This window comes from Hippocampus guttulatus, chromosome 21 (genome assembly GCF_054856545.1).
Source record: "Hippocampus guttulatus isolate MCC_2025c chromosome 21, RoL_Hgut_1.0, whole genome shotgun sequence".
Taxonomy (NCBI): domain Eukaryota; kingdom Metazoa; phylum Chordata; class Actinopteri; order Syngnathiformes; family Syngnathidae; genus Hippocampus; species Hippocampus guttulatus.
Window position 1 is genome coordinate 9,815,604 of NC_141281.1, and position 25,610 is coordinate 9,841,213.

The 25,610-nt window shown below is 47.4% G+C and overlaps 2 protein-coding genes across 5 annotated transcripts; both read left to right on the top strand.

The window, feature by feature from the left end:
* The first annotated feature begins 25 nt into the window (after positions 1-25).
* On the top strand, positions 26-3,518 carry LOC147187065 (LIM zinc-binding domain-containing Nebulette-like). Its single transcript, XM_086102235.1, has 4 exons — positions 26-288; positions 1,938-2,032; positions 3,076-3,160; positions 3,243-3,518. The coding sequence occupies exons 1-4, from the start codon at positions 220-222 to the stop codon at positions 3,516-3,518; spliced, it is 525 nt and encodes a 174-aa protein (XP_085958361.1). The 5' UTR covers positions 26-219.
* A 950-nt stretch (positions 3,519-4,468) lies between these two features.
* Positions 4,469-25,537, top strand: LOC147187066 (uncharacterized). 4 transcript variants are annotated; one of them, XM_086102229.1, is made up of 62 exons: positions 4,469-4,523; positions 5,312-5,407; positions 5,707-5,999; positions 6,224-6,295; positions 7,659-7,760; positions 7,852-7,962; positions 8,059-8,163; positions 8,238-8,348; positions 8,439-8,549; positions 8,627-8,740; positions 8,967-9,077; positions 9,638-9,748; positions 9,858-9,968; positions 10,047-10,157; positions 10,513-10,623; positions 10,694-10,804; positions 10,996-11,106; positions 11,257-11,364; positions 11,441-11,551; positions 11,664-11,774; positions 12,067-12,177; positions 12,820-12,930; positions 13,007-13,117; positions 13,521-13,631; positions 13,961-14,071; positions 14,186-14,293; positions 14,369-14,476; positions 14,775-14,885; positions 14,980-15,090; positions 15,169-15,279; positions 15,380-15,490; positions 15,558-15,668; positions 15,745-15,855; positions 15,969-16,076; positions 16,867-16,977; positions 17,341-17,451; positions 17,525-17,635; positions 18,190-18,300; positions 18,417-18,527; positions 18,638-18,751; positions 18,887-18,994; positions 19,063-19,173; positions 19,242-19,352; positions 19,437-19,547; positions 19,629-19,730; positions 19,953-20,057; positions 20,149-20,244; positions 20,674-20,778; positions 20,863-20,967; positions 21,065-21,172; positions 21,295-21,405; positions 21,495-21,722; positions 21,827-21,931; positions 22,014-22,118; positions 22,316-22,420; positions 22,509-22,601; positions 22,681-22,785; positions 23,378-23,540; positions 23,725-23,817; positions 24,225-24,320; positions 24,680-24,810; positions 24,974-25,537. In XM_086102229.1, the coding sequence occupies exons 3-62, from the start codon at positions 5,718-5,720 to the stop codon at positions 25,148-25,150; spliced, it is 6,903 nt and encodes a 2,300-aa protein (XP_085958355.1). In that variant the 5' UTR covers positions 4,469-4,523; positions 5,312-5,407; positions 5,707-5,717; the 3' UTR covers positions 25,151-25,537. The 4 variants fall into 4 exon arrangements, with proteins under 4 accessions (XP_085958355.1, XP_085958352.1, XP_085958356.1 ...); XM_086102226.1 differs by having other exon boundaries at positions 4,483-4,523; positions 5,312-5,421; XM_086102230.1 differs by lacking the exons at positions 4,469-4,523; positions 13,521-13,631 and having other exon boundaries at positions 5,312-5,421.
* Positions 25,538-25,610: the final 73 nt, after the last annotated feature.

Genomic DNA, 25,610 nt, shown 5'->3' on the forward strand with positions numbered 1-25,610 from the left:
TTTTTCCGGTACCTTTGCTAAGTGCTGCGAGCTTGCCGCTCTTGGATGCTCTGATTGTCGGACTGTACTCGAGCTGCACTCGTTATTCACTCGGTCCCGGATCATAAAGCGGGCAAGCAGCTTCCACTCGGAGCCCCCCACCCCCGCTCCAGCATCCTCTTCCCCGGTGACTTAACAAGCCTCGGGACCCCAACATTGGACCCCCTCCCGGTCGTGAGGATGAACCCCCAGTGTGCCCGCTGCGGGAAGGTTGTTTATCCGACAGAGAAAGTCAGCTGCCTGGACAAGGTGAGCACTTTTTTTTTTCCGGACACTCTGCTTATCATCCAAATAAATAGATTTACGTCCACTTATTGAATTCAACATACAAGCTTTTATTTGCAAATGTTTGAAATGGCGAAGACGTTCCCGGTCGAGTAATTGAGACGTTAAAATGAAAAAGAAGCAAAGTGCATTCATCATAATTAACGTGCATCATCATTTCGTCATCTCCCCTCCAAAGTCTTCTTTTGTCAAACATTTCCCTACACTTTTGAGACAGTTTGTGTTCTTTGTCCCCAAATATGTTATACAAGCTTTAGGTAGCCATAAACATGTTGAAATAGACCATTTAGACCTTTTTTCAGCCCAAATGTGTTTATCAAAATATAAATTTACATTTTTAATCTAATTTAAACGAGTGTCTTTATTGTCTCATTGCACAGAAACCAAAATAAAACCAAACAAGGAATTTCACATATTCTGTATAGTGAACTGAACAAATTGATGATGATTGAAAGATTGAAGAAGCCTGGATGTTCATCAACAAGACTTTTTCCACTTTTAAGAGAAACGCTTGATTTCATCAGCTGCTAATTCTTTCTCCCAAACCATTAAAAAAAACAACATTGTTTTCAAACTTTAAACATTTTGGTTCCATTCTAACCGCTTATGTGCTTACAGTGTATCAGCTGATTAAGATTATTGGACAATCCTTTCCAACATGCTGCTGCAACGCGCGCGTGCGCACACACACACACACACACACGCCCTATTTCACTGAATCGATGGCACTTGCTTGATAACTGAACATTAAAAAAATAGCTAATTATATATTGTGTATTTAAAAGAAACAAATAGCCTAATGCTAAAACATAATCCGGAACACCATAGACGGGCTAACTAAGAGCATCGACATGGTGGAGGTATAAAGTGCGATGAAAAGAATTCAGTTCTTCAGATTGTATATGTATTTTATATTGTTACTTTATAGAGTGCTATTTCTCCCATTGAGAAACACGTATATTTTTTTTTGTGGGGTTAACACTGGTTTAAGGGTGTTTCAATTGATTTCAAGGATCTTTTGGAAGTGGATGAATATTTAAAAAAAAAAAACTCCTCACATATTGAGTGTCACATGCATAAATGATGACGTGCGGCGTCATGTTGATGAATTATTAAGCCTCGTCAAGTGTCTGCTGCGCACGGCGTCGGATGACACAACAATAGCACCGAGTCGGCGACCAAACATTAAGCACGTTCATGTAGAAATTCTGAAATTGTTCTCACTCAGGCAGGTGTATCTTGCAATACCCCCTTACACCACTGGGGGTGAGAGTGAGTCCAACAAATAAACAAGCTGCTGCTTTGACTGCTGCTCAGCTTGTTGTCATGACAACATGCCAGGAGGTTTCTAGAACAAGGATGTCCAAAGTTTTTCTCCTGAGTTGAATTTTAAATAAATAAATAGGCAAGATTTTCAAAATTTGCTCCTAACTTTCTAATGTTAATTTTTCATTAGTATATGCGGCGGGCGGCAAATGGCCTCTGAATTAGACTTTGGACAGCCTTGCTCTAGAATGGTCCTTGTATGAAGAATTGCACACACACGGGAATGGAAAATTCTCCAATGTGTGTTTCTAAACGATGGCTGTGTGTGTGTGTGCGTGTGCGTGTAGAACTGGCACAAAGGCTGCTTCCACTGCGAGGTTTGCAAGATGACCCTCAACATGAAGAACTACAAAGGTTACGACAAGAAGCCCTACTGCAACGCGTGAGTCGGCCCTCTCGTCCATCGTGTGTGTGTGCGTGTGTGTGGGTGGGTGTGCTCGTGCATTCTCTTACAAATGACAAACACACTCCCTCAGTCCAAGCTTTTTTTGCATGTACACGCCGCATTTGAAAAATGAAATCGATGATGAAAGTGAGAACGGCAGGACAATGGAGAGTCCTCCTCACAGTTCTCAGGTTCACGGTTCAAATTTCCTGTCTGTGTGACCTTCCCGCGTGTCATTTGCATGATGTCCCCGTGCTCAAATGGCTTTCTTTCCTCCCACGATCCAAAACCGCGTTAGCATGTTAGCTTCATTGTACACCAAGGAATGGCCCGTCGGGTTTCGATGCGAGTGGAATGACGCCTACGCTAACACACTCTTTTGTTTCTCGGCCTTTTCCGAACAATTGTCGGCGCGCACACCCGCTGTTTCCTTAAGTCCTGCCGCTCGTCATTTTGATGCTGTAACTTTATTTAGAGCAGCATACAAAGCAGCATCCTGTCACATTGTGTGCGCAGGTTGGAGATATCATCAAAGCGGACTTGAAATCAGACAGGCTGACTTGGGGCGGGGAAAAAACGACCTCGGACATTACACGTGACATCATACGTGACTTTTCATGCATCCGTGCATTCATTTTTTGAAACTGCCGATCCTCACATACGATACATAATATTTTTACATGTTTTTTTTAAAATAAAGAAATACAGCCCTGTATTGCACTGTATGTCCACATCATCAAGCACAATCATGTAAATAAACTTTATTAAGTATAATTATTGCATGCACTGTGGCGTGGGCGAGTGACTGATGTCCGGAACTTGGCCAGTTAGCGAGCGCGTGAGCGTTTAGGTGAGACGTGGCCTACAGCAGCTCCTCGCGAGTGTTGTCATTTGGTATTAGGCTGCTTGTACCGTTCAATAAATGTTTTTTTATCTTTATATTTGGCCCCTTTAAGAAAAGTTACTTCTGTGTTTGTCATTCAAGAATTGGTTCATGCCATATAAATAAATGCATTTTTAATCATGCTTATGACATGCAGACATTATCCCAAGACATCCTTCACCACTGTGGCTGATACGCCGGAGAACCTGCGACTGAGGCAGCAAAGTCAGCTGCAGAGTCAGGTCCGTAAAATATCCTACGGAAATATTAAGATGAATGATGAACACAAGCTTGAGTGCCGCAACATTTCCTGACCCGCCGCAGGTGAATTACAAGAAAGATTTTGAGGAGAGCAAAGGTCGAGGCTTCAGCATCGTGTCCGACACGCCTGAGATGCAACGACTGAGACGCACGCAGGAACACATCAGTAACGTATGTGCCGGCGGTGGAAACACAAAGCGCACGCGCGTACACGGTACGGTGATGATAAAAAGTCTACACCCCCTTGTTCAAAATGTCAGGTTTTTGCAAGATAAAGCATTTGAAAACCGTTCCCACCGCAAATATGACCGATGTTACTTCACCAGAATAATCCGATAGGATCCCACAAAATGAGGCAGATTAGCGACAGGTGCAGCTCTGGAGGGGAACGCCCTCCACTCTTGCCAGACACTGAATTAACAAACAGGACATGAACATGACAGCCTATAAACTCTGTGCCTCAAATGAAAGTTCAGCTGTTCTTGTCGGCTTTTCCTGACATCTATTGACTTAATTTAAGTTCGTTCCTTGGTTAGAGCTCCAATAATTTACATAGTTTACTTTAACATAGTTATGGTTACCTAGATACAAATACTTCTCCTACTACTGCGATTAACCTCAAATAAAGTTCAGATGTTCTAGCCGTCTTTTATCATCACGTTAATGAGTGAAACAAAAGCTTTGAAATTCTTTGCGGTCTCATTTTAAATGTAGCAATCATATGGGGTGAACAGGGGTGTGTAGACTTTTTTTCATCCCACAGTATTTATGTGCATACTGTAAGTGGGGTGCGAAGATGAATGGATGTGGTGCAGTTTTGTCAGTGAGCACACACACTCACACACACACACACACATTCATTCTGCGAGATGGAGGCAACAACAGCACCGAAGCGGAGCATCTGGTAAATTGTAAGTAACTCTTTATTTATTTATTTTTTTAATCTTCTGGTTTTGAACTTTGACCACCCAGCGAGTTAGCATTGAGGCATGCTAATATGCTAAGCCCGTGAGATGTGATTGATTACTAGAATAAATGAAAACGAGTTGATTATTTGATAATCAATTATGAATTCATAATGGACAATCTGTATGTTTTTAAAATGAAATGTGGGCTTTTGAGTGTGAAAAAAAAAAAATTGTAGCCACCATCTGGAGACGATATAAGCAAATGCCTCCTGTCTTCTTCTTCTTCTCATTTGGACTGACACACTCCGCTGCGAACTCCGAACTCGCTGCGCGCCGATCGCCGTGAAGAGGCGGAAAGGGAGGAAAAGGAGGAGGAGGAGGAAGCAGCGTGGGAGGAGGAGGATGAGGGCAGAGAATGGTGTCGGTTGGATGTTACGTAAGCGCTGTTTTTACGCTTATGCAGATGAAAAGCGCCCCTCGCTCTTGAAGTTCTGCTATTACGTAACAACCATAAGAATAATTCGTTCATTCCTGAATGTCACAAGCCTGAGAAAAAGCATCAAGGCCGGATGCTTCACGATCTGAGCTTTGACAAGTTGGTGGAGCCACTTAAAACTCCACTGGGGCTAACCCCATTTTAGTCATTGGGGAGGTTGCGATCACTATTCAATTAATTGTATGAGGCCCAGAGAGTCAACTATCGAGTCCACTGTGGAAAAATTCTAAAATAGCAATTCGGGAATAGACAATCGGACTCAGTAGTCGGTCATGGTCTGCCGCGTGGTGACAGATGGCCAACGGGTTCAACGTGGTGTTTACCTCAACTGCCATCTGACACTCGCTGTCGGCGCCGGCATACCCGCCGCCGCTTCCCGCGGTTCTGGCAGCCGACGGCGGCGGCGCACTTGCGGAGCTTCCTTTTGTTTACACGCGCTCTCATCGGAAACCTTTTTGGGTTTGTCTTCCGTGGCGTCAGCCTCAAGGTCAACTGAAGCACGAACGTTTGGCCCCAGCCCGCGATGTGGAACAAATATCCATTCTTTCCAGCATACGCAACGGCGATCGCCTTGAAATTAAAAAAAGCGGTTGAAGGTGACGCCCCTGATAAGTTCCAAGTGGAGCGCTAAATGTGGCCTTCGTACACGATAAGACGTACTCGATGACCGACGGCCTGTCACGAGTCTGGACTGTCGTTGGTCTGGACCCGACTGCCCGTGCGTTCAGAGACCTGACGGGAGCCGAAGCTAGATGCTGCGGGAGAACTCTTCGCCAATCACCCGAGGATTGAAGCTCTGAGAGGGCCGTTGAAAGGACACGCTGGTAAATAAGCACAGGTGGGGCAACTTGGGACTTGGAAAAGACTCCACTTGACTTTGATTTGAACTTGAGCCAGAAAGACAGCTAAACTACGCTAACTTCACAGTTTAGCTCACCGTCGTCAAACATGAACGTTGAATTGAGAATTGAGAAGACAAAATGATGACAAAAGATTGTGAGTGCCTTAAGTGCGGCGAGCTAACTTGACTTCACAAAGACAACGAAGCTACATTAGCGTCACACTTATTGAATTTGTCTGTCTCATGTGAGTGTCTTAACCGAAATAATTTTTTTTTCTCCAGAGGTGCCCACCATGGAGGAAGAAAATGCCTCGTCTACTCCCGAGTTGGTTTTCAAGACACAACAATTCGGGAAGGTGGAGACTGAAGAAGAAGAAACTGTCCAAGAGACAGTGACCGCCTTCACGTCTCACCGGGAAACGAACGGACGGTCGGGTTTGTCCGAACCTGCGCACCCTGACGAGAACGTGCCAACTGCAGACGAAAGGGAAGAAGAAGAAAAAGAGGCTGGAGAAGAAGGGGTTCGAGTGCAAGAGAAGGGAGATGACGAGCAAGGAGGAGCCAAGGAGCCACGGGTGAGAAGACACTTGGAAGGCGACCGAGTTGGATGGATGCTTGCTGACGATGATGATGATGATGATGATCCTTCTATGATTGATTATAATGGATGAGCAGATGATCTACAAAGGATGAGGATCACCAAAAAAAAAAAAAAAAAAAGTCTCTGCTTGTGTATTACCTTGAATGCATGAGAAACCATACTATTGTTCCTAATATATTGGTGTGTGCATGTTTCCAGGCCTCAAGTGGTGCCCGCCCAGTTCTTCCTGACCCAGCGTTCAACAGGAGATGCAGCCTGCTGGCTAGTGAGGTAATAATTTTTTTTTTTAATCAAATGTATAATTAAGTTAATTATGCATACAAGACAAATGGGCATGAATTATTTTATTTTTATTATCTTTTCTACAAATATTATTATGTATATAAATATATATATTTTAGGAAAAAAATATATATACAGTATATATATACGTATATATTTTAGGAAAAATAGAATTGCTGAATTTGTTTTCCTCATCTGCAAAATAGAAAAAAAATTCAACATAAATTTTATACCGGTATATATATATATGTATATATATATATATATATATATATATATATATATATACAAAATTCTCTATCCAAAAATTATAAAATATGTTTTTTTGCATTCATAAGAATTCTTCATTCATTCATTCATTCATCTTCCGAACCGCTTCATCCTCACTAGGGTCGCGGGGGGTGCTGGAGCCTATTCATAAGAATTATAATATTGTAAAATGAATGACACGCATTTAGAAAAAGAATAATTAGACAATTGATTTATTATTCATGAAATGAACTGTAAATGAGCTGAAAAATCGCACCAATTTTTATCCATCATTCTATTCTACCATTTTACATCCGCATTTTAAGCGTCAGGAAATGGGCCATCCGTCCCTTTTAAAAAAACAAATGTGTCAAAACAAACATTTGTTCTGCCATGAACGTAACAATCACGAATATTCAAACGCGGCGTGTTGGCGTCATCGCTGGTGACGGACGTGGCAAGATATGCTTGATGCAGGTGGCATTCCGTGAGCTGAAGCCAACGTTGCCGTTGGCAACCGTCTCTCAAAATGTCCCGCGTGAGTCCACTAAAAGCATCCAAGAGAAGGATACGCACTGCGCTGTACAACGCTGAATCTTTCACTGATATGTGGGAGGGCGACACATCCTCGGTGACTCATCAGCCGCTTTCTGAAATCCTCTCGGCTCTCTCCGAACCTGCCGAGCGCCGCTCAGACTCGGCCGTGAGCCGTCACGCCGCCAGGAGGCAAGCGCTTTCTAAATTTAATGCCGCTGGGAGCCAGCCGGGTCGCTTCAAAAGCTTTCACATTCAACCCAAAGTTCTCAACTTCCAGGCTAACGCCGGCTCCGCCGTTCGGAGCTTTGCTGTTGCCACGGCGACGCTCCGCTTTGCAAGGCCGAGCCGCTGAAAGAAGGAAACGACACATGCGAGGCCTGAGGATGATGATGATGATGATGATGATGATATGAGGGCAGCAGCACGGTGTAAAAGCGGTTAGCACGTTAGCGGTTAGCTTCCTCCCCGCATGACTGGCGACCAGTCTGTTCTTTGTTTACATGTGCGCCGATTGCCCAATAGAAAATGGACGGACAATGTTCCGGGCCTTCTCATGTCTTCCTAGGTGAAGTACAAAGAGGACTTTGAGAAGATGAAAGGTCAGAGTCTCTACCTCCCTGCAGCGGAACTCATTCACGCCAAGAACATCAGTGCAATTGTTTCCGAGGTGTGGGCACTTTTTCACTTAAAGATTTCGAACCGCGACCGCCGGCGAACTTCCTCCTCATGCCCCGCTCGTGTCGCCGTCTCCTGTTCAGTCCAAATACAAGCAGGAAGGCCGTAAGGAGGCGTCGTTGTCCCTTTACTCGCTGCTTCCGGACACGCCGCAGATACAACGAGCCAGGGAAGTGAGCCAGCTGCAGAGCGAGGTGGTTACACCAGAACGGAAAACCGAACCGACACCTTGTTGACGCACGTTGCATACATTTTGAGTGAGTATTTGATTTGATTTTTTTTCCTCCCAGGTTAAATACAAAGAAAACATGAAGACGTCCTCCTCACTGTACTCGCTCATGCCGGAGACCAACGACACTCACTTTGTCAAAGAACTCAGCGACATACTCAGCCAGGTAACACCCAGAAATGGACGTATGAAAAGATAACACGCGATAAGCGTCCCCTTTCCTGTCTGCGCGCCCGTCAGAACAAGTACAAGGAGGAGGTGAAGAAGGAACTGAGCAGCACTTTGTACTCGCAGCTTCCCGAGACCAGCGAGATGCATCTGGCCAAAAGCGTCCACGAGTTTCAGAGTGAGGTGCGGGCGTTTCCCTTCCATCGGGACAACCTTCGTCCTCGTCGAATCTTGACACGCTCTCTCTCTCTCTCTCTCGTCCGTGCTCGGTAGAAAAACTACACGCGAGACGGCAAGAGGAAAGCCTCCATCTCTCTCTACTCCCAACTGGCCGACACCCCCGAGATCCAACATGCGCTGGAGATGTCCCACCTGCACAGCGACGTACTTCACCTCCGCAGGCTCTCATGTCACAAGCGGGGAGCCGGTGTGTGATCCTGTCACCGTCTCGTCTCTTTCAGGTGAATTATCGACCAAAGGTGCTGGTGAAAGGAGCTCCGTCTTCTCTCTACTCTCAGCTCACCGACACCAAGGAGATGCAGTTTGCCAGGGAAATGACCGAGCTGCACAGCCAGGTACCACCAACTGCTACCACGTGTTGAATTGAAACTTCTAGCTACGGTTCCAGATTCGGAAATCGTTCTTGCTCCAGTCTCGGCTTCACGTTCAGTTCCTGTTCCAGTACAGCTCAGTTCACTTTAGTACCGAACCAAACCAACATGCAACTTTTTGCATTTATCTGCTACAACTGTTCACCTGTTTGGACAACAAACCATTCCTGGGTATTTGTCCTCCCATCAGCTCAAGTACCAGGAGGACAGCAGGAAGAACCTGAGTCGGACGGCGTACTCTCAGCTGCCGCGCACCACGCAGACGGAGTTTGCAAAGAATGTCGCCGAGTTGCAGAGTGAGGTGAGACCTCGACTGCTCTTCACACCTCACGCCCAAACGTTCTTCTTGTCGCCCATTTTCCAGACGTCAATTGGAATGAATGAATGCATGAACGAATCCTTGTCGTCAACATCTTCTGCTCTCACCGAAAAGTCTTTTTTTTCACCACATGCATAAATCTCCTCTCTTGGCCCCATTTCATCAACAGCGTGTCTGCTGTCAGGTTCCGTAAGAAAAAAGACTTATTTCCAAAAACAAAAGCGCGTCAGCCCTTAGATACGTGGCTAATGCTAATCGGCAGCGGGTGTGCACACTGAAGGGAGAGCCCTCGTCTGTCGCCTGCTGGAGACGCGCAGGAACAGGATCATGACGCTTCACGTCCGAATTTGGCCTCCCTCGCTTTCTCTCCGCGATTTCCAGTCTGTACTATCTTTACACTACAATATGTCTGGTCACACTGTCAGCTTTTCTTTTTACTTTGCCGATTGCTCTCCCGTCACATCTTCCATCCGCTCACTCTATTCTGCCTGTACTCACATCCAAAAAGTCCGTCCGCACTTTAAACGTCTTCTCGCCACCAGCGCCGCTATAAAGAAGCGGGCCGGAAGGGCGGCGACTCGTCCTTGTACTCGCTGCTCCCGGAGACTCTCGAGACGCTCCACGCCAAGGATGCCTCCGAGCTCGCCAGCGAGGTAAAAAAAAGAGAGAGATATTGAAAGTGCCGTCATGAAATTATGAGTCGGTTGTTTTTCAGAATTTGATAAATGCTCATGTTGACGCAGTCTTGTGCGCATTGCGCAGGTAAAGTACAAAGAGGATGGCAGGAAGGAAATGAGCGTCAACTTGTACTCGCTGATGCCCGAAACCATCCACACGCAACACGCCAAAGAACTCTCGGACCTTCAGAGTCAGGTAGTCACACGTCACGGTTGACTTGTCAGCTGAGCGTGACGTGCGCGCGTACGGCAACGTGCCGCTGTCGCTTCACAGGTCAAGTACAAAGAAGGCGTTCAGCACATGAACCAGAACACTTTGTACCATCACATGGCTGAAACCACCGAAACCGCACTGGCCAAGGAAGTCTCGCAGCTGCAGAGCCAGGTCATGTCCTACAATACTTTTTTGGTTGACTTTCGTTTTTCGGTGAGTTTTTATTTTTCAAAAATGTTTTATTTTAGTTTTTTTTTTTTTTAAGTTTTAGAATTAGTTTTAGTTTTATTTTGTTTTTTATTTATTTATTTACTTTTTTTTTTATTCCAAAGTTTTAGAATTAGTTTTAGTTTTATTTTGTTTTTTTTTTATTTACTTTTTTTTTTAAATTCCAATTCTCAAACATGGCTCAGGGGAAGAAATCGGGTTTGATGTTCAGCTGGATGCAAATGAAATCAAACTGGAGGAATCAAAAAAAAAATAAATAAAAGGAAATCAGAGTGTGGCGACGTCGTTTTGCCTGCAGGTGAAGTACAAGGAAGACAGCAGGAAGGAGGTGAACAAATGCCTCTACTCGACTCTGCCCGACACTTTGGACACACAACACGCTCGAGACGCCACGCAGCTGCTCAGCGAGGTACGCGGACGGACGTCGGCCGCTCGTGCAGGTCGCGTGTCTGACACGTGTGTCTACCGTGCGTGATCAGAAAAAGTACAAAGAGGACGGGAAGAAGGCGACGTCCCACAGCCTTTTCTCCACCCTGAGCGACACGTCAGAAATGAAGCTGGCTAAAGAGACGACGGACATCCTGAGCGAGGTGATCCGTCCCATCGAACCGGGAGACTTCCGAATCACAATCCCATTTTGAGGAAGGCTCTCTATAAAACTCATCACACTTAAGCGCTCCATACGGGATGAGATTCCATGAGATGACATTGCCTCGAGATCCATTAGAGCAAAGTGTTTTCGATCAAACGACGTGACGTTTTCTCATCCTCTTTGTCACAGAGGAAGTACAAGGAGAGCGGCAGGAAGCAGCTCTCTCAGAGTCTCTACTCCCGACTGGCCGACACGGCGGAGACGCAATTTGCTAAAAGCCTTTGCGACCTGCAGAGTGAGGTGCGAGCGGTCCAAAAGGCTCTTCAAGACGCTTGTAGAAGATTTCATATTTTAAGATTACAGATGGATGACATCACAGAACACGTTTCGACTCGATGGACAACGCGTGTGTGGTAACGTTGTATCAGATGAAGAATTTCTTTTTGGCAGGTGAAATACAAGCAGGGACAGAAGGACGCGTCCAAGTCGCTTTACTCCACCCTGCCCGCCACACTGGAGACGCTGCACGCCAAAGAGGCCTCTGCCCTACACAGTCACGTAAAGTCGAGCAGACACTCCGCCATCCACACTCAGTCTTGCTTCACGTTCTCTCTCCTGTTTTTTTTTTCCTCAGCGCAAATATGCGGAGGCTCAGAAGAAAGATCTTAAATCCACTTTGTTCCACTTGCTGCCCGAAACGCTTCACACGGCGCACGCCAAAGATGTCTCGGAGCTTCTGAGTCAGGTGGGTTTCTCTCACGGGGTGATGGTGGTGGTGGTGGTGGGGGGGGGGGGGGGGACATCTCCTGAATTCCCAACTGGGTAAAATGCATGTAAAAATATTTTGGCTTGGGCAGGTGAAGTACAAAGAGGACGGCAGGAAGGAGATGAGCGTCAACTTGTACTCGCTGATGCCTGAAACCATCCACACGCAACACGCCAAAGAGATCTCGGACCTGCAGAGTCAGGTACACGCCCCACAGCCGTTCAGAAATACTTCTCTACAGGGTGTGAAAATACATGAGCACTTTTTAAATTAAATTATAACGAGGGAGGAGGGAAGGATGTCAACAAGGGTGGAAGGAAATTAGAAAAGAAACGAAAATGCTATGAGAGGGTGGGAGGAAGTTTCTTTTCCTGTCAGAACCTTGACTTGGGAATTTCCTCAACTGGGTCATAACTGCGGTTGCTGCGGCAACCAAGCTTGGAAGCTGCCCGCGTGGGCGATTCAGTGTTTGCGTGCGTGTTGGTGTGTCGCAGATCAAGTACAAAGCGGGCGTGCGGCAGCAGATGCAGAGCAGTTTGTATCATCAGCTCCCGGAAACTCCGGAGACTCAGCTGGCCAAGCACATGTCCCGGCTGCAGAGTGAGGTGCCACCAGCGGAATCAACACGCCACACCACATTTGACATTTCGGAAGATCGCTCAGTGAAACCAGTTTTGAAGTCTTTTGACTTGACAAAAAAAAAAAAAACATAAAGACCAGTGAAGACGACACAGTGTAGATTTGCTTTGAGATGATGACTTCTGACTGCAAATATACACAAAGGCTCCAGACTGCCCCTAAAAAAGGTTATTATTTGCCTACACTTACCCCAAGATGGCGCTAAAACTATTTTTTTCTTCCTTAAATGAAACTCCTCAACCCACTCCATCGCAGTTCCTTGACACCAAGGTGTAACAGGCTTGCTGCCCACGCTCAATTTGTGTTTTAACGAAACTCCTCAATTCACTCCAGCACCACCAAGATGCCACAAGACGGTGGCACGGCACTACTTTTGTCCAAATGAAGCTCCTTAACTGACTTCCACATAGTTCCTTGTCACCAAGCTGCCACAAGATGGTGCAAAGCACTAGTTTTGTTCAAAAAAAGCCCCTCAATTCATTTCAACATAATTCTGGGGTCCAAGATGGCTGGATGGTCAAGACACACATAACTCGGGACTTGCTTGCGACTTGAAAGTTACGATTTGAGACTTGCTCCCATACTGTGGCGTCTCCTCAATGTTACAGAGCAAGTACAAGTCGGCGGGTGAGCAGGAGCTTCACAGCTCGCTGTACGCCGCCCTGCCCGTCACCATGGAGACACAGCATGCTCGAGACGCCGCGGAGCTGCTCAGTGAGGTAACTTCCTGTTTGCCGCCCCACGTCGGCAACGAGCGTGAGCACGCCGCGGCAAAGGTGCGTTGTCCCTTGCCAGGTCAAGTACAAGGAGAGCGGCAAGAAGGAGATGGCCACCTGCCTCTACGCCACCTTACCCGACACCTCTCAAACCATCTTCAGCAGAGACATGACGGACATGCAGAGCGAGGTGCCTTGAAAACACGCCGCTCAGTCTTTCCCTCGTGTTCAGTAACCATGAAGTGCAGAAAAATTCCACGCGGTGACACAGCGTCGATGTTTTGATCATCGTGCATATTAACACACTGTATAATGAAACACTAAAATGTTCAACCCAACATCATTTCATCTCACGACTACATCATCGTAATGTAAATCTAGTACGTAAATAAAAGCTCCTTAATGAAATTAGCATATGGATGCTGTGCTAATTATCACCCTTCAAACAATTGCTCCTTCAACACAAATGGAGCAGCAACACATACAGAGTGTACGCCAATAGCCGCCGACATACATCACGTGACACAAATTGGATTTGTATGGATGGTCCTGATGCTAAAAGTCCTGAAGGAGCTTCCCGTTGTGTCCTTCAGGTCAAGTACAAGGAGGACGGGAAGAGAAGCCTATCGCAGAGTTTCTACTCTCAGTTGGCACAAACGGCCGAGACTCAGTTTGCTAAAAATGTTACAGAGCTGCAGAGTGAGGTCAGATCTCATACACGGCTTGCAACACTCGTTACTCCATTTGTTTCATGTGTTAGCCGTTAGCTTTTACGATAATACGTACAACTCTAATCAAATCATGTGTAGCCCCTGCCAATACCACATTGCTGTGTGTAATATTTCCTGTCTCTTCATTATTATTCAGTGTTCAGGTTTGCGTGTGACAGACACATGGGACAGTTAGGAAAATACAGGACGAACCGAGTCCCACATTTATTTCCCAATTAAAGGACGATAGCGTATTTTATGGGACAGGTGGCAATCTTTTTGTGCCATACGTTTCTTCGTACGATCGTCGCCCCCCCCTACAGGTGAAGTACAAGGAGGACGCCCAGAAGGAGATGTCGTCCTCGCTGTTCTCCAGCCTGCCGCAGACGCTCCACACTCAGCGGGCCAAGGAGCTCACCGAGCTCCAGAGTCAGGTAACCTCCTGCCGCGATGAAAAGCTGACTTTAGACATCAAAGACGAATGGGTACTTCAAGTGCGTTGATGTCTCAACGCCGATTTTCTCCTCCTTTGTATTCGATCCATGCAGGTAAAATACAAGGAGTGCAACAAGGATGTGTCCTCAGCCCTGTATCACCTACTTCCGGAGACGCCGGTGACGCAGTTTGCCAAACACGTGTCAGAGATCCAGAGCGAGGTCAGGCCCCGTCCAGTTTCTCTTCCATCTTCTCACAGATGTTCTTCCACTTTGTGACGGTTTCTGGCATTGCAGACCAACTACAAGCGAGACAAAGAGGATATGTCCACCTCCTTGTACTCGTTGATGCCCCAAACGCTGGACATTCAGTTTGCTAAAGACATGGCCGATACGCACAGCCAGGTGAGTTTCACGTGAGACCAAAGCAGATGTGGCTGACGGTCGCCATGTACAAGTCACTTGTTAAGTTTCAAGCCTTACCTTTTCGTGAAAGGAAAATTGAACAGAGAAGCGGTCAAGAAAAAAAAAATTCTCGAATCCTCCACTGCTGCACTGCAGAACCCGCGAGATGGGTTGCGTTGAACCCTCATGTTCGCACCAGAAGGTCAAATCCTTCCGCAGATGTCACGCAGGGTTAAAATATCAGCCAATAGGAAGCCAGTTTGATAAGATGCCTCTTCTCTGTATGTGTGTGTTTTAGGCCAAGTACAAGCAAGAGGCCAAGCAGCAGTCGGCAGCGTCGTTGTACGCCAAACTGCCCGAAACCCTGGAGACTAAACACGCCAAAGAAGCCAGCGCGCTGCAAAGTCAAGTCAGTCCCGCTGGGGGGTTTTTTTGCCTCTTTCTGGGAGCCCGCCACCTTTCTCTCCCTTCAAACGAGCGCTCCCGTTCTCGTCCTGCTCCAGAAAGAGTACAAAGCCGAGGGCAAGAAGCAGATGACGTCGTCGCTCTACTCGCAGCTCCCTGACACCCCAGAGACGCAGTTGGCCCGAGAGCTGGCGATGATCCAGAGCGAGGTAGCGACTCGTTCTGGGAATAATATCGATTTTGAAGGATCCTCATTGAGACCGGAGCGAACTTCTTGTTGTCTTCAGAACAAATACAAAGAGAGCGGCAAACGGGCGCAGAGCGTCAGCTTCTACTCGCAGCTCCCAGAGACCAACGACATCCTTTTTGCCAAAAGCGTATCAGAAATCCAAAGCGAGGTATTCTACGTTCTCATTCAACTCATCTCATCTTTATCTTTGTAGACCTTGTTGACCATTCAATCAAATACGTTTGGCAATATTGCGTCGCGTGTTTCAGAACAAGTACAAGGAAGCGGGCCGAAGACAAGCATCCGACTGTCTTTACTCCAAGCTCCCCGACACTCTGGAGACTCGGCACGCTCTGGACGCGTCACTGCTGCAGAGTCAGGTCAGCGCCCCGTAAGCCGCGGCCATCAAACGCAAAAAACCCTTCTTCAAGTTCTTCTTTTGTTTAGGTGGCCTACAAGCAGCAGTACAAGCAGGACGCCAGCAAGACGTTCTATCACCAAATGCCTCAAACCACCCACATAGAGTCGGCGAAACAGCTCACGGAATTATACAGTCAGGTGATGCAACACTCACACACACACACTCACACGCTAAAAAGTGCCGGGAAATTTGAACTATGTGTGCGCGCTGCAGGTGAAGTACAAAGAAGACGGCAAGAAAGAAATGAGTAAAAACTTGTACTCGCTCCTCCCCGAGACCTCCGAGACGTACTTTGCCAAACAGATGTCGGAGTTACAGAGCCAGGTGACGAGCCTGAATGCACCACCAAATCCACAATTGGGATAAAATATTTTTATGCCACACGTTCTGCTTAATGTTCTCTCAGTGAGCTTGTTGACGTTGCCGTGTGTCTGCAGAACAAGTACCAGAAGGACAAGGAAGAACTGGCCAACTCGTTGTTCTCTGTCCTGCCCGAAACTCTGGACACTCGCTTTGTGAAGGACATGGCGGAGACTCACAGCCAGGTCAGAAACGTGTCGCCTTCACTTGACCTTCAACTATCTGGTGGGTGGACTCATATGAAGATGAAAACAGGAAGTTCATATTTAAAATGGCAGAAGCTGCTTTTCAGGCTGAACGTGGGGAGTGGAATGACAAATAAATATTCGATACCAGAGACTACTTATTACTCACTTGAATCACCTCCTGACATCTGCATTTTGGCCTGCTTTACTGCCAATTCTCCAACCCCACCCTGTGCATGGTGTTAATCTCAATCAAGCTCAAGGTTAAAAAAAAAAAGTCCTTAACTCATTCAGTCCCAAAGACGTTTTTAAACGTCTTTTCAGACTTGGTCCAGAATTGGCTGGTACTGAATGAGTTTTAATTGCGGATATATTTATACTTGGTAACTTCCCCACCCCTGGTCTGTAGTCATTGTGACACGATGTCGGACAAAAGTGCCCCACTGGTCTATTCTGGTCGCTTTATCAGTGCAGTCGGATGCTTCGTCTTACTTGTGTGGCGCTATACGATGTCATGGTGTCATGTGACTCTCGGGTACACCAACACTCCTTAAAGATTTTATTTCTGTTAGTGCGGCGGAGGTTGATGCAAGTTAATGGTGGAAAACAAGGTGTCAGGAGAAATAATGCAAATCCCGGAAGGGGAAAAAAAAACAGCGAAGCAAAACTTAAAAAAAAAAAAAAAGATTTTGGTGCAGAATTGGCAAGATTTTTCATTTAAGGCCATATCACCCATCCTCAATGTCTACAGTCTTTTGGTGAATGCCCATGCGTGTGCGTGTGCGCGCAGGTGAAGTACAAGGAGGCAGGAAAGAAGGAAGCCAGCAGCGCTCTGTACCATCAGCTGCCCGAGACGGTCGAGACGCTTCATGTCAAACAACTTTCTGAGCTGCAGAGTCAAGTAATCACTCACCTTGATGGACGCAGGATGAACACCTGTCTGTCTATCTGTCCGTGCAACCACCGTGTATGAATGACAGCATTTATGACAATAGTGTGCCAGACAATCCCAATATAAAGAAAAAAATTAAAATCTGGAAATTTTCCATTTTTGTAAAATAACTCCACGCGATTGATTCATCACTCCAATTTGACGTTTACCGTCAAACTGATGCATGAAAAAAAATCAAATTAAGGTCCACTAGCTTAATGCTAACAACGAATGTCAAATGCCGTCGACTGTCTCGCGGAAATCAGCATTCTACTCTTAAGTCGTGCCTTTTATCAGTCATGAAAGAAACTGACTTTGAGCTCCCTCTGGCAGGACAAGTACAAGCACGGTAGCAAGGAAGTGATGGCGTCCAGCCTGTACGCTCAGCTGCCGCAGACGGCTGAGACGCAGCTCGCCGCCAGGATGTCGCAGCTCCTGAGCAAAGTAAGTGCGCGCGCAACCAGAGCGTCGCTTCTCGCTTCAGAGCCTCATTCCCGACTTCGCCTTGTATTTGCAGTTTAAGTACAAGCAGGAGAGCGTCAAGAGCCTCGTTTGCAGCGCCTACAGTCAGCTGGCAGAAACCGCCGAGACGCGGCTGGCCAAGGCGCTCTCCCAGCTGCATAGCGAGGTGAGGGAGGCGGCACTCAACCACACTGCAAACTCCGGATTTGCAAATTCACTTTTTTTGCATTTTGGGGTTCAAACCCAACACTGTTATTCTCCGAAATGCTTGCACCAAAAAATTTGAACCATTTTGTGGCTTTTGTTTTTGGGGTGTCCAAAAAAACCCTACAAGTGTATTGAGGTGATGTGAGGAGTTTCATTTAGGCAAAATATAGTGCTTTGCCGCTTGCTTGTGGCATCTTGGTGTCAAGGAACTACTGTATGTTGAAGTGAGTTGAGGAGTTTTTCATTGTGAGAATCGTAGTTAGCCGCCCCCCCATCTTGTGGGATCTTGGCGTCCAAGGAACAATGTTGAAGTGAGTTGAGAAGTTTCAAGATAAGAATAACGCTTTGCCACGATCTTGTGGCATATAGAGGCAATTATAAACCATTTGCAATTTTCATCAATTACTGTAATTGCCAAACGACTCTGTCGCTGTTCCCCTGTGAGGACGTTCGCTGTAGAATTACAAGCGAGGCGTCTGTTAGCAACATGCTAACGGCTAATCCTCTCCACAGTCCAAATACAAGGAGGCCGGCAGGAAGGAGACGGCCAGCAGCCACTACCACCGCCTGCCCGAGACCATGCAAACGATACACGCCAAAGAGGCCACGCGGCTGCAAAGTCAGGTGGCTCACATCGCGTCACGCAATTGCCGCTGCGTTCGCGCATGGCCGTTTTTCCATGGGCCGCAGCACAGCAACAACCTGACGTTGCCCAACGGACCGATCTGTGACGTCTCCAGGTCCAGTACAAGGCGGACGCTTTGAGGACGCAAGGCGCCAGTCTGTACTCTCAGCTGTCCCGCACGAAGGAGATCACTTTTGCAAAAGCAGTCACGGAGCTACAGAGTCAGGTGCTCACACACGCGCGCACGCAAGAACAAACGCAAAGCGCATGCTGTGCAAACACAAACACACAATTTGACATCCAATCATTATGAAGAAGTGTATGTGTGTGTGTTAGAATAAATACAAGGCGAAAGGTCGAGAGGAGAGCAGCAGCATCAGCGCCTTTCACAAGATGGCCGACACCAATCAGACAGAATTCGTCAAGCACTTGACAAGCATTCAGAGTCAGGTGAGTCGTGACATCATCAACATCCAGTCAGATGTCAACGTAAGCATACGTTTGTTGCTCCCCGTGTGTGGTTTTTTTTTTCATACGCGCGTGTTTTCTTTTTGTTTGCGCACGTGTGTGGTTGTGTGTTTTCAGAGCAAGTACCGGAAGGACAAAGCTGATCTGGCCATGTCGTTGTTCTCCTCGCTGCCCGAGACTCTGGATACTCGCTTTGTGAAGGACATGACGGACATGTTCAGCCAGGTGACGCGCCGATCCGTTTCAGTGTGGCGACGAGCTTTTGTGTTGATGTCGTGTCGTTGCGGCGTCAGACTAAGTACAAGGACGCCAGTAAGAAGGAGATGGTCAAGAGTTTGTACTCGCTGCTGCCTCACACCAAAGACACTCAGCACGCCAAAGAGCAGAGTCAGCTACGCAGCCAGGTACGTGCTAAGCCATCGTCTTCGCCAGTGAGTCTGTGTGTGCGATTGTGTGTGTGTGTGTGTTGCAGAAGTTGTACAAAGAGGAAGGCAAGAAGGAAGCTGCCTGCAGTTTGTACGCTCAAATGCCTCAAACCATCGAGACCGTCTTTGCCAAAGAGCTCAGCAAGACGCAAAGCGACGTGAGTGCTAACGTGCTAACATGCTAACGCCAACTGTGCTTTAAACACTCATCTCAACACGCTGCTTAATTTGTCCCCGTGTAGAAGTTCTACAAGGAGAAGTACAATCACGAGAAAGGGAAGTCGGACTACGCCAACATGAAGACGCTGCCGGAGGTGGAGCGCGCCATGGAGGTCAATAAGAAGCAAAGCGACGTAAGCCAGAAGCGCGCACACGTCACATAAGCAGTCGAGGAGTCACGCCCACGCTAATGGCGTCTTCTGTGCCGGTCTCAGGTCAGCTACAGGAAAGGGAAAGAGGAGCTTCATCTCTACAACACGGCGCCTGACAGAGCCGATATCGTCAGCGCCACCAACGCCGCCAAACTGGCCAGCCAGGTCAGTCTGTGCGTGAGCGAGATTCTGCGAAACCACGACAACCATTTTTGTTCTCAATTTTCATCGCCGTGGCAACAGTTTGATCAATTAGTCAGATTTTGGCTCTTAACACCAGAACCCCAACGACAATCTTTCAGCGATTATTTCGATGATGTTCGCCTTTCATTCGTTCACATTTGAGTGTTGACATTCACGTGCACGTTATTTGTGTGGCGCCCCCAGGTGGCTTATAAGAGTAAGGCCAAGCAGCTGGTTGTGAGTGACGGTTCTCTCCTCGCACGCACGGACATCCATCATGCGAAGGAAGTGTCCAAACTGGCCAGCCAGGTTACACACGCACACAAACACACACACACACACGCACACACACACACACACACATTACGCTTTCTGTAGTTGACCGCCTGTCCTCCCACAGGCGAACTACAAGCAGGTGCACGGGCGACCTCGCTACAACCCGCTGGATTGTGTGTCCTTCAAGCACACACAAGCCGCCGCCGCGCTCGCCAGCCAGGTGAGATTACACATACACGTACACACGCAAACACACACACACACACAAACACACACACACACTCTGTCAACAGGCGTACTGTAACCATGGCAACATTTGTCAAGCAAATGGAGATGAGGGAGGAGGAGGCATCTTGGATGAAAAGCTGGCGAAGTTGAAGAGGGCAACACACACACACACCCATCACACACACACACACACACACACACACACACACACGCTCACGCACACATTAGGTCCATCCTCCGCCCACGCGCACACAGCAGGGAAGCGCTCCAGTTCCAAAACCTTACATAACAGCTTTTTTTTGTGTCGCGCTGAGCTGCTCGCATCTACTTTTATCATCCCATCAGAACGAAGCGCGATGAAATAAGCGTCTTTCAAATCCTTCAGAATGTCACAGAAGTTTTTTTTGTTGTTGTTGAGCAGGTCAAGTATAAAATTAACCAGAATCAGAAACTGGAAGCTTCTTCAGACCTGCCCAACCTCTTGCAGCTGGAGCACGTGCTGCACGCCAGCAAACTGCAGAGTAACGTACGTACACGTGGACGACCAAAACACTTCATCCCGACCAAACTGCCACCCTGTGTGTGTGTGCGTGTGTGTGTGTGGCACCAGGTTGAGTATAAGAAGAAGCACGAGCAGAACAAGGCTCAGTACCACCTCGCTCTGGACACGGCTGAACAGCGCCACCACAAAGAGAACGCCGTGCTGCACAGTCAGGTCTCACATATGGCACACACACACACACACACACACCTACACACACACACACACACACACATTCAAACACAGCCTTGATGTGCATCTGCGCTCGCAGGTGAAGTACCGCGAGGAATACGAAAAGAACAAAGGTCGCACAAGTGTGGAATTTGCAGACACGCAAACGTACAAAGTGCAGAAGGAGGCGCAAAAGATGCAAAGCCAGGTAACGCAACCCCCCCCCCCCCCAGGTAACGCAATCGAGGAGCCACAGGAAGTGATGTCCTTAAATGGGAGCACAGGAAGTGCGGAGAGGAAGTTTCAGGAAGTGAAGTGTGTGTTTTTCAGAGGGAGTACAAACGGGACTACGAGGAGCATGTTAAGGGGAAAGCCTTGGCGGAGGTAGACCAGACGCCAGAGTATCTGACGGCTCGCCAGGCCACCAACTTGCTCAATGAGGTAGTGTGCACCCCCCCCCCCCCATCCCTCCCCACACACACACCTTTTATTTAATAATAAGTAGTCACGTTTATCATACGCCCCCGTAGAAGGAGTACAGGAAGGACCTGGAACAGGAAGTGAAGGGGCGGGGCTTATCGGGGCTTGGCCTGGAGGACACACCCGAGCTCCTGCGGGTCAAACAGGCCAATCAGATCCTGAACCAGAAGGAGTACCGCAGGGACCTGCACACGGAGGTGCTGGGCAAAGGGATGCGGCTCAGCGCCGACGTCCTGGAGGTCCGACGGGCCAAGAGGGCATCCGAGATCCAGAGTCAGGTAACCGGATCTCGTCGCCTGTCCTCACTGGACCCACATCACGCCGTGTGTGTGTGTTCAATTACATGCATGTGTGTGTGTGTGTGTTTTTGTGTTTATCACAGACGTCCTACAAACAGACAGACCATCTCAGGGAGAACTCGTACGGGACCATCACAGACACCCCAGAACTTGTGCACGCCTCTTACCTCAAAGATATCTACAGTCAGGTGGCTGCTGTTTGCTTTTTTTCTTCTATTCATCTGTCCTTCTCTCCATCCACCCATCCATTCATCCAATCTGTCATTCCAGAGGAAATACAAAGATGACGCCGAACGTCTGCGAGGTCGCTACAGTGCGCCGTCGCTTACTCCCGAGATGGAGCGAGTGAAAGCCAACCAAAGGCACATCAGCTCGGTGAGATCGCACTCACGTCTCGCTCGCCCTCGTCCTCCATTCAGCGCTTTTTCCTCTTGTGTTTTTTTTCTTCCTCTGGCCCACTGGTGCCTTTAAAAATGTTAAAGGGCCCCAGAGTGGATCAAGAATATTGGGAAGCGGTCACATGACTTTTTCGAACTTGGGACGTGCGCTCATGACTCTCTATCGCCCCCTAGATGCACTACTGCTGGGACTCCAAGCTGATGAGAGGTCTCATGTCGTCCGTCACCGAGACGCCAGAGATCGTGCTCGCTAGAGAGAACACCAAGAAGATCAGTGATGTACACACACACACACACACACACACACACAAATACAGCATACCTTTGAGGTGAAACTTGGTTTCAAAAGTTCGAGTTGTGCATTCAGGTGCAGTACAGAGAACAGGTGGGCTGCGGGACCGCCGTCATGGAGACGCCTGAGATGAAAAGAGTTCGGCGGAACCAGGAGAACATCAGCTCAGTGAGCATGCGCTCATACACACGCGCACACGTACATGAGATGTTGGAGACACGGTGTGTTCGCGCGCGCGTGTGTACAGGTGAAGTATCAGCGCGGGCTGCAGGAGGTGCGGGGCCGCAGCTGCACGGAACTGGACACCCCCGAGTACAGGCGGGTCAGGCGGTCTCAGGATTCGGTTTCCATGGTAGCGGTTTGCCCGCCTCGCCTGTTGTGCCGGCTAACGGGACACCGCGTGTGGGAGCGTGGCACTCGTACTAACTGATGCCCACGGACCACATCGGGATGTGTGTGTGTGTGTGTGTGATTAATAAAGATTTTAAAACAAACATGCTTCTTTTATTTGCTCACTGACAAAATGCACCGTTTGTGTGTGTGTGTGTGTGTGTGTGTGTGTGTGTGTGTGTGTGTATTTTTTTTTTACTCACTTGTCTTGATTTTAACATAATTTAATTATTTGTTATGGTATTATTTTGTTTGATTTTATTTTATTTTTATGCCTTTGGCAATAATCTTGAAAGTAGCATTTTTTTATATTTTCTAAATTTTGTTCCATTTTTTTTAATTCTATGTTTTGTGATACTAACATGAAGATTTTTGGTTTTTCTAATACGGTTAATATTAACATTTAAAATAATTTCTAATTTCTACTTTTACTTTGATTTGTTGAATTTAACCTTTTTTTTTTTTGCGTGGTCCAGCACTACTCTCGACATTAACGTTTCATTTCATTTATTGATGCATTGATGTAAGCCATTTCTTTGTGTTCCGCCATGCAGGCCAAGTACCACGAGGACTTTGAGCGCGCCCGCGGTCGAGGTTGCACACCGGGCCTGGATGAACCCGGCATGGAGCGCTACCAGCGAGCCAATCACATGATGACAGACCCGGGTCCCAACCAGGTGATGGACACGGACAGACGACCCGGCGGCATCATCGTAGGTCAGCAAGCTCAAATTATTCACAACCACCAATCATATTTTTAAAGGGGAAACATCCTGCCTTCAATTGACTACTGTTTTTTTTCTAATATATATCAATTGGTTTATTTTGGCATCACTCCCGGTGTAGACCAATCGGTGGTTCTTGTGACATGGACTCAATGTTGTTCCCGTCGTCTTTTAAGACCTGAAGGTGTGGAGAACAGATCCAGGCTCCATTTTTGACTTTGACCCTCTGGAGGATGACGTCCAGTCCAAGAGCCTCCGCAGGATGTCTGGTAGAGCCTAGCCCTAACCCCCCCCCAAACTAAAAGAAAACCTCACACATTTGGTCATCTTCTCCCCGATCACTGAAGCCATCCGCCATTTTCTCCGCGGTTAAACGTGGATGAGTTGGGGCCTAAAAAGAACAGACTAATTTTCACGCCACCAGTGCCATTTATTGGCCTTCAGTGAACCCACATGAGCATGTTAGCAATGTGCTAACCAGGCTGCGATTCAAACCTGGAACCCTCGGAACTGTTAGCCGATCATGCTAACCACCCGTCCACTGTATTGCCCCTAACAACTGACCTCAAATGAGTATGTTTGTAACGTAAGCAGACGGCATCCATCTTGTGTCCATTCTGGTTGACTTTTGCCTACTTCCTGTGTTTACTCGCCGGGTGGCGCCCCCTGTTGTCAGAGCGGGCTGAGCGCAGGCTGAGCAGGCCTCAGTCGCGGCAGTCTCACAGCTCATTGACCTCTGACCTCTGGGAGCGCAGCAGCTGTGACACACCGGGTACATGTCAAGTGTGTGTGTGTGTGTGTGTGGTGGGGGGGGTACGCATGCTCTAATCACAAGGTCACGTGATTGGTTGAAAAGGACACGCTTTGAAATCATGCACAATATGACGTAAACATAATATCAAAACAGGCGAGTTGTCAATGCATTTGACTAAGTGTTTAAATAAAATAAATGAATGAATAACTGATTAAGAAAAATGAATACGTGCATTTTAATTACTCAATGAGCTCAGTGTGAAAGGATTGTTTGGGATTTTAACGGTTACGAGTCGCAACTGATACGTCTTGAATTCCACAACATGGCCTCATCACTCCTATTGTGTGTGTGTGTGTGTGTGTGTGTGTATCACACAGCCCCGGTTCTTCCCGGAGCGTACCACCAGGGCGTGCACATGCAGCCGCAACCTCAGTATCACGGCTACATGCATCAAACCAGCATGTCGTCGGTCCGTTCCGTCACCTCGCCACCACACTCATCCGCCATGGTGAGTGCGCCCTCTGCAGGCTGTAGTAAATCACTGCATACACCACTCAATACACTTGATGTGAAATCACACAAGCAACAAACATTAGCATTTACATACACTGTGTTTAATGTTAGCATAAATATGAGGATTGAGTGATTTTTTTTCCTGTGTGTGCGTGTAGCGGGTTTACCGGGCGCTGTACGACTACGCGGCGCAGGACCACGACGAGGTCTCCTTCAGGGACGGTGACGTCATCGTCAACGCTCAGCCCATCGACGAGGGTTGGATGTACGGAACCGTGCAGCGCACCGGAAAGTCCGGAATGTTGCCTGCCAACTACGTGGAATGTTGCAACTAGACTCTTATCTATCAGAGGGATACTGTGTTTGGATGCGTGTATATGTATGTGAGCGTATGTCCCCCCCCCCCCCCCCCACTCTTCATTAACATCACTTGATCACACAACATATTTTGGAAAGACTGTCTTTGTATTTTCTATGATAGATTTCACAAATGCAATGCAATTGTGAGTCTTTTGTGAATTGTTTCATAGCAGTCGACTGTTTTCTTTGGTTTTGGATCATTTGAATTTATTACCACGTACTCTTTGAGCTTCGATTCAACTGTAATCGCATGTTATTTCACTTTATAACTTACCACCTACTGTATGTATTTTGCTGTGCCTCATATCACACGCATACACATGGTCTTACATGAGAGAAATAAAACCATTTGTCAGCACAAATATCTTCAGTCAAGCGTCTTCATGCTCTCAATAGCAATTCAAATTGTTTGGTTAAGGGGACATCGAGTCATCC

Coding starts and splice junctions, on each gene's coding strand:
- LOC147187065 (XM_086102235.1), top strand. CDS start 220: ATGAACCCCCAGTGTGCCCGCTGCGGGAAGGTTGTTTATCCGACAGAG. Junction 289..1,937: donor AAGTCAGCTGCCTGGACAAG/GTGAGCACTTTT, acceptor GTGTGCGTGTAG/AACTGGCACAAAGGCTGCTT. Junction 2,033..3,075: donor AAGAAGCCCTACTGCAACGC/GTGAGTCGGCCC, acceptor TATGACATGCAG/ACATTATCCCAAGACATCCT.
- LOC147187066 (XM_086102229.1), top strand. CDS start 5,718: ATGGAGGAAGAAAATGCCTCGTCTACTCCCGAGTTGGTTTTCAAGACA. Junction 11,107..11,256: donor TTTGCGACCTGCAGAGTGAG/GTGCGAGCGGTC, acceptor TCTTTTTGGCAG/GTGAAATACAAGCAGGGACA. Junction 20,968..21,064: donor ACGCCGTGCTGCACAGTCAG/GTCTCACATATG, acceptor CTGCGCTCGCAG/GTGAAGTACCGCGAGGAATA.